The 14135-nt window shown below is 32.0% G+C and overlaps 1 protein-coding gene across 1 annotated transcript in view; it reads right to left on the bottom strand.

Moving 5' to 3' along the window:
- The window catches only part of LOC306872400 (glypican-5-like), a 173121-nt gene that overhangs the window by 85920 nt on the left and 73066 nt on the right, over positions 1-14135 (bottom strand). Inside the window, exon 6 of the mRNA XM_079420929.1 lies at positions 2565-2685. Coding sequence (XP_079277055.1) covers positions 2565-2685 — 121 coding nt within the window. The remainder of the gene's footprint in view (positions 1-2564; positions 2686-14135) is intronic.

Below are 14135 nucleotides of genomic sequence, written 5' to 3'. Positions count from 1 at the left end.
TTTTACCGTCCTCCAAACAGAGAGTGATGACAAAAAAAATCTAATCAACACAGACGTTTGTTTGTTCAGGGAACGTCAGTACTTTTGGCTGTGAAGGTTAGACGGTGACGTTTATTCATCCGTACAAATGAGGAGTTTTCCATTTACAGCTTTTAAGAAATGATTGAGAATCACATGCAGAAAAACGCAAATGATATTCATCATAAAAAGTAAATGCTAATGCATTTGCATTTATGCATTTGGCAGATGCTGGTATCCCGCGATTTGCATTGTATTCAAAGTGTATAATTTATCAGAACATGCATTTTCCAGGATTCAAATTCGTGACCTTGGTGTTGCTGATGCTAGCGACACTAGGGTCATGGGTTCAATTCCCAGGAAATGCATGAACTGAACTAATGTACAGCATGCAGTGTGGGTCACTTTGAATGAGAACATCTGCTAAATGCAAATGTAAGTATTTGAGATTGACTGCAAAAATGAATAACACTTCCTCCAGTGAAAAGGTTCTCTCATCTGAATCAGGATAGACATATGCACAAATCAATTACCATTTACAAGGCAAAACAGTCCAAAAGAGCTCTAAACAAATATGTGGGTGGATTTTAATGTGAGAGACAACAGGAGACTACAGTGATACCGCTTTTGTCTTCACAAGACATTAACTGATGGACTGAAGTGGTGTTTTTATCAGCTGTTTGGACTCTCATTCTGACGGCACCCATTCACTGCAGAGGATCCATTGGTGAGCAAGTGATGGAATGCTACATTTCTCCAAATCTGATGAAAAAACAAACTCATCTATATCTTGAATGACCTGAGGGTGAGAATATTTTCAGCAAATTTTCATTTTTGGGTGAATTATTCCTTTAACTTGAGAGCAAAATGATATGTTTGTCTGAAAAATGCATCAACATTAAGTGAGTTTATGCTCAAAACAAATGTGAATGATGTTTGGTCCAAGTTCTCTTTTCTGGCGTGTTTATCGTCCAGTGTGTCTCATAAAACAGGCTGCTATGAAATCCTATGACAGATTACAGTAATAGATAATACAAGGGATGACATTTCTAAAATAAACAGCTACATAAATCGCTCATAATGCAACACGGAATGTGTGTTACTCCCTTCATGAGCAAAACATCATCCATCTGCAGTACTTGTGTAAGAAATACGATTAAAACACCAATAGTGTGATTGCAACCACAGGACACATATTTTACTGTGATTATGGTTACTGTGCTAATTATGAGTATAATGACATTAACAATCACGGTATTCTGTTTACATGAGCTCCAGCTTAATCACAGTGCAGCCCTGATCGCATTATACGGGTGCATGTAAGTGTACCCAAAGAGTAAAGAAATTGGATATAAGAGAAGAATTGGTTATGGATGTCTAGATGTGAAACTACAATCTTAAATTCACCAGACTTTGATGCAAAAAGAGAACAGACAACAGACACCATATGACCAAGGTTATTATCATTAACTAAAACCATAAAAAAGAAACAATAAACTATTATTTATTTTATATTACTAAATAAACATTCATTGTTTATTTAGTAATATATCAAGATTTATTTATATATATATATATATATATATATATATATATATATATATATATATATATATATATATATATATATATATATATATATATATATATATATATAAATATATAAATCTTGATATCGCACACCCCTATTTCTTGTTATTTTAGTACCTCAACTTGGACTAAACAAGAAAGAGATGTTGTCTTGGAAATTATCATTTAGTTGCCCAAATATACAGTGTGTGTGTGTGTGTGTATATATATATTTTTTTTTTTTTCCTGTCATGACAACTCTCGGTGGGATTGGTATGGTAACGTATATGACAATGTTAATGTATTTGGACTTGGTGGAATAAATCTGATACGCTGCTGCTGCGGCAGAACAAGTACCAAGACTTGCTACTGCCAATACATCCACAACATGCTGCTGTGAGCGTGTAGGAAATACTGCTGCTGCACATATAACCTCTTAGTAGATCTATACAGGTGGAACCAGGGAAGGTGGAGGGTTTCTGAAGTGCACTGTAAACTGCTACAGCAAACAAAAACCACGTATTTGAATATTGAGCAGTGAGCTCATTGGCTACTGATACAGGAGAAAACCAATCAGCTGTGCTATGTGATAATGATGTCATTAGGTCAGATTGAGTTTGACCTATCGGACTGCCCCATCTAGAGTATACTCTATGTATATAAACACATATAATTTTATGATGATATGTCCATGATTTTGTAGTTCTGGAAACCATGATTTAAAAATATTTTCAAGACTCTTAGAACCTTGAGTCATTCTCAACAGCAGAAAAAATGTCTCTATCACATTACTACAACCATACTAACACAGTTTAAACACACAACGCACAGTTTCATATACGCATGAGCAGCGCTAATGAGATCTTCTCTGATCTGCTGGCATGAAAACAGAGCAATTCATGAAACAGCACTACGTGGGACATCAAGGAGCTCGTTGCATTGTTTCATATGACTGTATTTTTCCTGGCCGGGCTCACCTGATTGATGTGCTTCAGTTTATCAATGACTTGACTGATCATCGGGTCGGCCTCCTTCACTTTGACTTCTGGGTTTTCAGCCTGGGCTTTAATGCCGTTGCCAACCACTCGGAGAGTGTAGCTGTAAAGACAAAAAAAGGTGAAGAATGAGAGATGGTTGTTTGTGGTGAGTGGGTGTCGTTTCTTTGGATTCCTTTCCAATTTTTCAGCGCAAAGGCGATTGAAGCTTTGTTGTTGGCTTGATGAGGAAGGCCTTACATGAACCAACTACATTTATCAGCACCACAAAGAGAGAGGTGTAAAGAATCCCTGAAAAACCCACAAGGGACTGAAATGGGATGAATAACTCAAGCCACACTAAAAAGCGATAGGACTCTAGGCTGAGAGACAGATTGGGGTTTATGTGGGGCAGAATGGATGTGTGCTGCGATGGGCCGCAGATAAGACGCACTAGTGCAGAGAAAGCACTGCTGACAAATGACATGAAATATTACAATTCTTTATGGGTGAATTAGTTTTACACCACTGGTAAAATCAGCCCGTCCTGTTGAGACTCACTTTGAGAAGGACACATAAAAAGTAAAGTCTTCAAACTGTGAGAGAAAATGTATGAGGCAAATGAGCAGTGGGCTCAGGTAAGCGACTTTATTTACAGGCAATAAAAATTATTTATGGAACTGAAAAACTCTTCACGAATGCTTGTAAGAAACCGGGCCGGAGCTGTTTTTAAATAAGCATAGTAAAGTCTATAAAGTGAACATTTTTAGTTGTAGTGTCAATTCTGACGAGTACTATTTAGGTTATAAATGACATCATTATAATATGTCAAGCCATTTCAAATTCAAAATATGAAATCATATATCTATTGTATTACATTTGTTAGCATTATAAAAACAAACTAAAAAACAACAATAATAATAATAGTATTATCATTATTGCTATTATTATTTATATATATATATATATATATATATATATGTGTGTGTGTGTGTGTGTGTGTGTGCGATATTACATTGAAAAACAAAGACATACAACAAAACAACAACAATAATAATAATACTTATTAGTTACTGTCGTTGTTGTTGTTGTTGTTGTTATATATGTGTGATATTATATTTAATAACATTATAAATAATAATAATATTATTGTTGTTGTTGCTGTTTTGTGTTGTTATAATATTACTACCATTATTATTGTTATTACAATCATTATTATTAATATAAAAAGTATATAATAGTATATAAGTATATAATATAAAACAATATCTTCATCACATTACATTCAATAATATTATTAAATGTAACATAAACATACTTAATACAATGCAACATTACATTATTATAATTATTACTATTTGCTAATATATTACTTCGAATATAATAATATCATAATATACTAACATTCTTACTATCAGATGTCAGATATGACTGCAAAACCTAAACTTTTTTACTTTACTTTTAGTCATTTAGCAGACGCTTTTATCCAAAGCGACTTACAAATAAGAAAAAGTAACTAAAACTAAAAGTCAAAACTCTGTAAATACTCTATACACACATTTAAGAAAATAAAGATAAATAAACCATAAAAGAGCTTTATTAGCATACTTATTTAATTATCATTTGATCGAAATCTGACAGCACCAACAAAAACGCACCATGGTAATACTATGATATTCCTTAAGATACGCATTCCTTGGAGTACCATGTAAATACTACCGTTTATGAATATGATACAGTACAGTAGCCAGTATCAAAGTACCATGAAACCTGTTAGTACCTGTTTTGTAAGAGAGTCAGGAAATAAAGGACGCAAATAAAAACATGCATCTCATGTCACGCTAAGCCTCAAGTCTCATCCTCGCATCGCGCATGAGCATGTAGTTTCACCTCGGCGTGTGCCTGCACGGTTGATGTGAGACAAAAGTGCTGAGCGTCTCTCTGCTGCTTTGATTCCAGCTGAAGGCATGAGAGGTGTGTGTTCCCTCGCTCAGCGCCGTCACAATCCACACACTCATCTGAATATGACTCCAACCCGCGGCGGTGTTCCAGGGAAAGACGCGCACTTCAGTGGAATGCAAATGCTCCAGAAATACAGCGTTAAGTCTCGCTGTGGGTTTTGTGCTCTTGAGGCTTGGAGACAAATTGATTTAGGGACTCGAATGGAAAAATTCAGGACTGAAATAAAACAACAAAAACGCAATACTGACTTCTCAATCTTTCCTTTGAGAAACCACTGTCTATATAGAAATGATGTCAGCTTACAGCTCATTATTAGCTTAAACTTAGTGATGGAAGGTAAAACGAATACCGTGGTTATGATATTTACAATCACTCAGTACACCTTAGCAACTGCATAGAAACACACTAAAATCACATCACAATTGTATAGCGATGTAATGAAATCTCAGTCAAAAGAATTAAAAACAAACACCTCATAAATAAATACATAAAATAAGTATTTTTATAAGTCAAATATACTGTCAGTCTCAGACAATTTGGGGATTTTACAATATTTTTAACATTTTGGTAGTTTTTTTTTTTTTTTGAGGGCCCTACACACATGGTACGGCCCTATGTATTCAGCGATGTGGAAAACATGGACAGAATCGCGGAATCCAGTCATAAAAAAGGAGTTGACTATATAAAGTGGAATGTCACGGAATTTGCCAAATTTGGATGAATTAATCAAAGGGTCATTACACTTAAATGAAAATGCAACATGGACTAGTGTCTATAGGCTGCAAAAAGACCATTAAATATGAATCCAGCATGTTCTGGATGTCTCTGTGTGAATGAATGGCGCAGACGCATGGTTTTATTTACTACACAAATACTGAAGCGTGTGTGATGCTCACAGTGTTTTTAGCCTCTGCAGCCTTAATATATGAGGACATGAACACATAAACAATCTCTAGAACTGCTCTGAAAGTCACTTTGTGAGCTGTTTATTTTGAGTATGGTCATATCATATACAAACAGATATTTAAAGGTTTTCACATCAACCCCTCAAAATAAATGTTTGGGTTAACTTGAAGAAACGGTGACAGAAATATATTACTTAATGTAATGATAGTACTATACTGCTAATAAAATGATTATTAAAACTTTATTTTTAAACTAATATTTACCAGAAAAAAAAGAAATTTTTTTTTACCAGAAATGATTAATTACAAAATGTAAATATACAACACGTCAGGATTTTTTAAAAATAAAATAAACTAATTAGAGATGCTATTTATCATTAATATTTAATGAAACCATTAAAATAGAATCAAGAAAATTAATAGGAAAACGGAATTTGGTAAAAACTAAATAAATAAATACATACAACTGAATTTTAGAAAAAAAATAAAACATATTTAATATGGCCATAAACATTTAAATTTTGTTAAACTTTTAATAAGTTAAAAAATGCTAGGTCAAATACAACCCAGTGCTGGGTAAAATATATTGTTTTTTTTTGAGCCAGCGGATGGGTTACTTCCCAGAAGGTTGGGTTAAACATGTAACCCAACTGCTGGGTCAAAACAACCCAACTGCTGGTTTGTCCATATTTCACCCAGTACTGGGTTGTATTTAACCCAGCTTTTTTTTTTTTTTTTAGAGTGAATTAAAAAATTTCCTGATTTCAATTAATTAGGCATGCTTTTAATTAAATTAAATTAATTTGTTAAATTAAATAATTTAATTTAACCATTAAAACAGAGTCTAGAATAATTAAAACTGGGGGAAAAAAATAAAAATAAAAATAAAAATCTAGAAAAATGAATTCGGGAAAAAATAAAACAGATTTCATTGGGCCCTACCATGGTAGTTGCTTGTTAGTTGCAATGAAGAGCCATCAAATTGTTTTACTGTGCAGATCAAGGACTTTAATAACCAGACCGGATATGATATTTCTCCGTTTGATACAGTAAGACCCTCGTTTAACAGTCGGCTCTGTCTGACTTGATTAATACCGAATTATCAACACATAGGTCACTCGCAAACATGCTGCTAAGCGCACTTCAAAAAACAAATCTGCCAGGATGCCTGCATGCACTCTCAAAAGATCAGCGGCTGTGTGCGCCACACTGACTCGCTCCATTTAAAAGCATCTTTCACTGTGCCACGGGCCGCTCTGCAGACGCTTCACTAATATTTCATAACACGCTCACGGAAGAGTCTTGTAGGGCAAACACGCTTTTTTTTATAGGTGTCGATTGATAAAACTACTAACACGCACGACACTCCTCCATACATACACATGCCATCCGCTGCTGTGAAAACACTCGGTTTTACAAAAGAGAAAATAGATCAGAGATAGCATTTATCTGGTAAGGACTGACAGACAGCATTCTCAGGTTCTTCCAGCAAACTCGCTCCATCACAACGCTCTTCAATCGCTCTTTTGGTGTGTGCGGATCCTTCAGCGCCAGAGATGGATAATTTAAAGAAAGTGTTTTTATTCTCGGCCTATGAATGATGGGATAGTGTGGGTGTGCATACATATGAGCAGAATTGTCTTTTTAAAGACATCAATCATAAAACTTTACAAATTTACACTGCAGCAGCACACAACGGCTCATTACGCATTTTACTGCTTGACAAACCACCCACCAAACGATCCGCGTAATGAGAAATGTAACTGCGGCTGGCATAAGAGGCATATCACAATCAAAACCACTTCATTTGCCTCAAATAAAACACAAGCTATGTGCTCGTACGGCCAAAACAGACATTGTAGAGATCTGGAAAACAGTAAATGTACTCATAAAAACATAGGCCTGCATGAATAAAAACAGCCAACAGATGTAAATCTCATAGCTCACATTAATTCAATATTAGATTTTTTATTATATTAAAAATACACATTATAAATGTAAAATCTATGTAGCAGAGTTCATTGGCAGACATAAAAATAAAACATTTGTTATATATATATATATATATATATATATATATATATATATATATATATATATATATATATAAAACTTTATTATTAATTACTGTAATTATTATTATCATTATCAATTAATAATAATATTAACAGACAGAGTTGATTGTCAAACATAAGCAGTCTACAAAACTTATTTGTGGACAATTATTATGATTATGGTGATTCTTCTTATAAATAATGATTATTAATTAACTACAATTATAATTTCTTGTTCTAAAATTGTTATATATTTAATATTTATAATTAATTGAATATGATATAATTAATATAATTATTATGATTATGGTGATGATTCTTCTTAAAAATTATTATTGCTTATTAATTAATTAATTAATCAATCAATGTTTTGATAATTAAGTAATCAATACATTTTTATTTATTAAATTATTATTATTATTATTATTATTATTATTATTATTATTATTATTATTATATTAAAATATTATATTATTAATATTAAAATATTACAATATTAAAATTGTAAATTGTATGATATATTATAAATAATAATAATAATAATATAATTAAAATACTAATAATAATATCTATTAATAATAATAATAATAATAATAATAAAAACAATAAATAATAATAATAATAATAATAATAATTTATTATTAGTAGTAGTATTATTGCTTGCTTTGTAAGATAATATATTTTTCGAATTTTAGTATTAAAATATGATGTAATAATAAAATACAAGAAGAAACTTAACTATGATCATAGTTATTTTTATAATTATAGTAAAACAACAACAAAACATGGCATCACAATGCTAAGGTGTTTTAGATGGTTGCCATGACAAAGCTGATTTGACCACGATTAAGGTACTCCGCTTCATGTTGTGCTAGACAAAACCCTAGAGACATGGTAAAATCACTGCAATGCAGGGCCTCGAGTGGCTTATTGCTTTAAGAGTGTATTACACAAGAGGCCAGCGCTGGTGAGAGAATCCTATAATAAGAGTTCAATCAGCGCTGTGATTCAGGAGGTGGAGGCCTCGCAGAAAGCTGCCGCTCTAGCTGGAGATTCTGCTCCATCTGTAACCTCTTTTCCTTTCACAGCTGTGCCACTATTATACATTTTGGACACTCCATATGTGCTTTCAAATATTCTTTTATACAATTGCCACCCTACGATACAAGACAGTGTAGTGTGGAGCTTGAAGCAAGCGAAGGACCCTGACTCCTCCTTATTCATGCTGAGCTTTCTCAACTGGATCTGGGTGCTCTGATGTAGCTGTCACTGCTGATAATCGGATGCAGTCATTTTGTAACATTTTTATAATTGATGCATCTATTTTATTTCATCTCTAACAACTTTCCTATTTCCTATTCCTTCATTTTCACTGCTGTCCTTCAGATTCACGCACTGAATAATGATCTGTGGGGTTTTTAGTCTGAAATTGTGGTAGTTATCATAATGACTCAAAGGTACAAGAGAATTGAGAGGCAATTGTGTCCAAATGAGGGGAAATGGTTTTTCATTTGTGGAAACATAATGTCTCTGCAATACAGAGACTCAAATCCTTCGCCATTTGCCTTTTTTATATCAGCAAAATTTCGGTATAGGATTTGTAATTTATGAAATATAAATGTAGAAAATAATAATAACAACAACAACAACAATAATAATAATTATTATTAAAATGTTAACTTTATTAATGTTAGCATTTAAAATGTATTAAAGTTAATAAAAAGTCACAATTTAGAGTCTTTCAAGTTCCAACTCTAAAATTAACAATCGGAAAAGGCAAAACAAAATAAAAAATTTAATAAAACAAATAATAATAATAATATTTATTATTATTATTATTAGTAGTAGTAGTAGTATTTATTAAATAATAATAATAATGATAATAATAATAATTATTATTATATAATTAAAATGTAATAACGCTAGCATTGAAAATGTATTAAAGTTAATGAAAAATGTCACAATTTAGTCTTTCTTCCAAGTATTAAACTAAAACTCAGAAAACCTAAAATAAATAAATGAGAGATGATGATGATGATGATTATATTATTTTATTATTATTAATCATTTTAGCATTTAAAAATGTACTTTTTCATAATCAATTTACAGTTTTTTTCTTTCAGCTTTGTAGAAATCATCTAATGTCTCTCCCCATAACAACAGCTGACTCTGACTAGCATAAGCAAGAATCAAATCAGTGTTCAGAGCTGAAACAAAGTCATTTCAAAAATCATTACATCTCAACTTTCAGTTTCAATAAGCAATACGCCAACAAGTGAAGGAAATCTGTCCACTGCGCAGGCCAGCAGGACTAATACACCCAACAAACCACCTGTGAACCAGTATCTCTGCTCTCTTTCTCGGGTGTGATTGGACAGAATGAAGATGAAGGAATAATGATTTCTGCCCGTTTTGGTGTGATTGCAGAATTGAGAGAGAAATCAAGCGAATCACTCCAGCAGCTGTTTCCTCATCATCTCTCCTCGTCTGTAACGCCTCGAAAGCCCCCCGGGTCTCCTGAGGAAATACAACCATCTAAATGTATCCGTGCTCTTCGGCGTAAATTCAACGAGACAGCGGTGTTAATTAAAAGAAATAACGGCTGAGATTGAATGCAATTGCTGTGAAAGGAAATGGGACGGGGTGTTTGGAAGACAGACGTCGCAGGCGGCGCACAAATGCTGCAAAACACGTCGCCTCCGTCATGGAGCATGACTGCCACCCCGAAGCTCAATGCCAACATCCAAACAAACATGAATATGATGATCAAATACATAATTACAGACACTCTTTGGTGCACTGCTCTTTGCATTTTTGCCTTTTTTCCAGTACAAAAGACAAGATAAATATACTTCAGAAGAAAAACTGTGTAATATAATAGGAATATTTATCATGAATTAAGTTTATTTCTCTTGGCCAAATTATTTTTAAGTGCAATTTAAACTAAATGGTCTTGTCTTCTCTCTCTTTCTCTCTCTTATTTTAAGCATAATCGTCACTAAATTCATTCTCTGACGTCTTAATATCTTATAAGGTTTTTCTTTAGAAGTATATGTATTTTGAAATAAGTTTACATCTATTGGCAAATTATTTTGGTCTTGCTTTTAAGAGTAAAAGAGTAAATTTACAAGTATTTATGCTCATAAGAGGAAAAACTATGAGAAAAAATATACTATTTTTATTCGCAAGTATCTTGAAGTTTATTTCTCTTGGCAAATTATTATTTGCTATTTTAAGTGCAATCTTCACCAAATTTACATGAATTTATGCTAAAAAAGAAAGAAAAAAAACTCTTGAACTCTTAATATCTTGTGCAGAAATGGCCTTCACAATTTATCTTGAAGATTTCTGAAATCTTAATATCTTACACAATTTTTCTTCATAAGAAACTTACATTTACATTTACGCATTTAGCAGACGCTTTTATCCAAAGCGACTTACATTGCATTCAAGTTACAGTTTTTACATTTTATCAGCTCTTGCTTTCCCTGGGAATCGAACCCATGACCTTAGCGTTGCTAGCGCCATGCAAACTTGAATTAAGTTTATTTCTCTTTGTATTTATTCATTGCAGTTATTTTTTGTTTTATTTGATGTGAAATCTTCACTAATTTTACTTTAATGTATGCTTAAAATAGCAAAAACAACAAGAAAAAGAACTTTAAGATTGATTTCTCTGACGTTTTAAGCAATGTTTATTCATAATTGATCTTGTTTTAACCATTTTTGGTTCTTTTTGAGAAAAAAATAAAAGTTAATGTTTTTGCAGTACCAGTAGAGTGAGACCTGAACAAAAGCCATGCAGTCGTCCATTAAACTGCAGCTCCTGCGTTCCAATCAATGAAACCCCCCGAGCCATAAACGCCCATCGATCTGTGCCAGGGGCAAAGTGTGGCATTAGCCAACAGGCGCGGGCATCCAGGTAAGCAAGGCTTTCCAGGCATTCTGTGTTTTTGAAAAGGTCACTATCTATTGTTTATAATCCTTACTTGGCTCTTTACTCCAGCAACTAAAGGCAACGACGCCTCGGCTGCTGCTTCAACATCGTTACCTGCTGCGAGAACCACAACACAGCTGCAGACAGAGCTGAAGGGAGGATTCTGAATTAAGGTCAACAATAACCATAAAGGTCTTTCCTAGTCATATAGCTGCTTTGCACTATTTACAAGTGAGAACAGTGGACAAAGTGCAGTGTAATGCAAAAATGAAGGACAACTTGTTACATATAACAATTATGATTTTTTTATTAATAAATTTCAATTTAAAGCTATTTTATTATCCCTTCAAATGTATATCATCCAATCATAATTCATAATTATCCGTTTATTTTACACTTCCTTTAGATTTTTTTTATATATAATTTAAACATTTGCAGATTTTTATTGTATAATGTATTTGTTTATTTTGAAATTAAAAGGGAATATCAACAGTATATATATATATTTATATATATATCTGTTGATATTCCCTTTTAATTTCAAAATTATATATAAAAGTATATATATATATATATATATATATATATATATATATACATATATATATACATATATATATACATATATATATACATATATATATACATATATATATACATATATATATATATATATATATATATATATATATATATATATATATGTTTTTTTTTTTTCAGGAAAAATCTAAACTAAAAATACTTATTCAAATAAATAATTAAAATGCAATAAAATGTAACTGTGATATAAATTTAATTCCACCATGAATGTGAGACTTATCATTTATTCATTAAAAATCATTTTATTTTACAATCTTTTTACTTTTAAGTTTTATTTTTAAAAATTACAATAAAAACTAATATTTTTGTTTATTTTTACCAAAATATAAACACTTAAAAATAAATTAAAATATATAATTAAATAGTTCTTTATCGTGCAATATATTACGCTGTGATATAAAATTCCACCACTTTTATAAATTCCATTTGTGCTCAATTATAAAATTCAATTTATGAATTTATAGCAAAATATAAACAAAAAATACTTACAATTAATTGAAATAAATAATTTAAATAGTCTATGTCATGCAATGTATTGTAACAGTGATATAAAATTAATTTCACCATAAATGTGAGACTTATCATTTATTAATTATTTTTGTTTGTTTGCTTCCATAGAGTTAAATAAGAGAAGCTTATGAAAATATATTTGGCTAAAAAATTCGATATTTTATAATAAGCAGAATACTTCATTAAAAATGTGACCCTGGACCACAAAACCCGTCTTAAGTCGCTGGGGTATATTTACAGCATTTACAATTTTGTAAATTTCCTACTATAAATATATCAAAACTTATTTTTTTCATTAGTAATATGCATTGCTAAGAACTTCATTTGGACAACTTTAAATGTGATTTTCTCAATATTTAGATTTTTTTGCACCCTCAGATTCCAGATTTTCAATGGAAAGCTTATTCCCAGCAGGCACAAAACAGGCACACGTCATAAGACGTTGATATTTGGTTCAATTTCGGTTGCGACGTTGGGTGACCAAAATTCTATGTAAATTCAACATCTAATGTCAATGTTAAATTGATGTCCAATACCGACGTCAGCTGACGTTGAGATTTTGTTGTTTTTAGGGTTTTGTAACCAAAATCCAATGTTAAGTCTGTCAAAATGACATCAAATATTGACGTCAACCCGATGTGGTCCAGGGTCACAAATGTTTAGCATACCTAATAATTAAAATAAACAACAAAAACAGCATGCAATATACTGCAACCGAGATATTGTAACGTGATATACAATGAATTCCACTATGATGCAATAATTTTGGTGATAAAGTCCACCTCTAACTTCTGTTATATAACAGAAAACCAATCCTCTGAGGTCCTATACATGCTTAGAAGTAATGCAATAGAAGTGTGTACTTATTTTCACAGCAACAGCATATTGCAGTTGTATCCCACAGAAATCACTGGGTCTTAGTGTTTCCTTGCGAGAATACAAAGGCACAGATATTATCTGATTTCTCTGCTGTTACGTAGCCGTTCAGCTCAGGAAAAACTCTTTTTATTGATGTCGATCTATCAGCATCATCTCCTTGGCCATTTCCCAGTACAATTACATGAAGCTGAAATATAGCAGCACAACACAGCCATCAAAAACCCCAAGCTGCGGCGAAAAAGCATGTAGATTAATAACCCTCTTAAGAGCTTTGACTGGGTAAAATTATAAAACATCTCCATCATGATATGAAAGCTGCTTTTTCATTACTAAGCCCAGAATATTCAGGCTCTAAGTTCTAGTCTTCATAACTTGTATTGGCGACAAAAGCTGCACAAAAGAAGAATGAATCTGTGACTTGATTAATTCGCTTTCAAAAAGGCAAAGTCAAAATCCAGAGGCCTGAAATTGAATCTACACTCACTATAACCACATGTATCCTCATAAATAACGTTCTAATATCTAGAACAGAGCTACAGTACATCATGCGTTATATATATATATATATACACGGTTATAAAAAAAAACAACGAGTCATTCACTAAACCAATTCATTCCAAAGCACTGATTCTTTCAAACGATACACCTCAACAACAATGTTAATCTATGTGTATTTATTATAATATATCCAATGGATTATGTGCTGATTCATACTTTGTTACATTTC

The sequence above is a fragment of the Barbus barbus genome (assembly GCF_936440315.1).
Source record: "Barbus barbus genome assembly, chromosome: 7".
Lineage (NCBI taxonomy): Eukaryota > Metazoa > Chordata > Actinopteri > Cypriniformes > Cyprinidae > Barbus > Barbus barbus.
The sequence above is the reverse complement of the archived record's forward strand: the minus strand, read 5'-3'. Positions and strand labels throughout refer to the sequence as shown.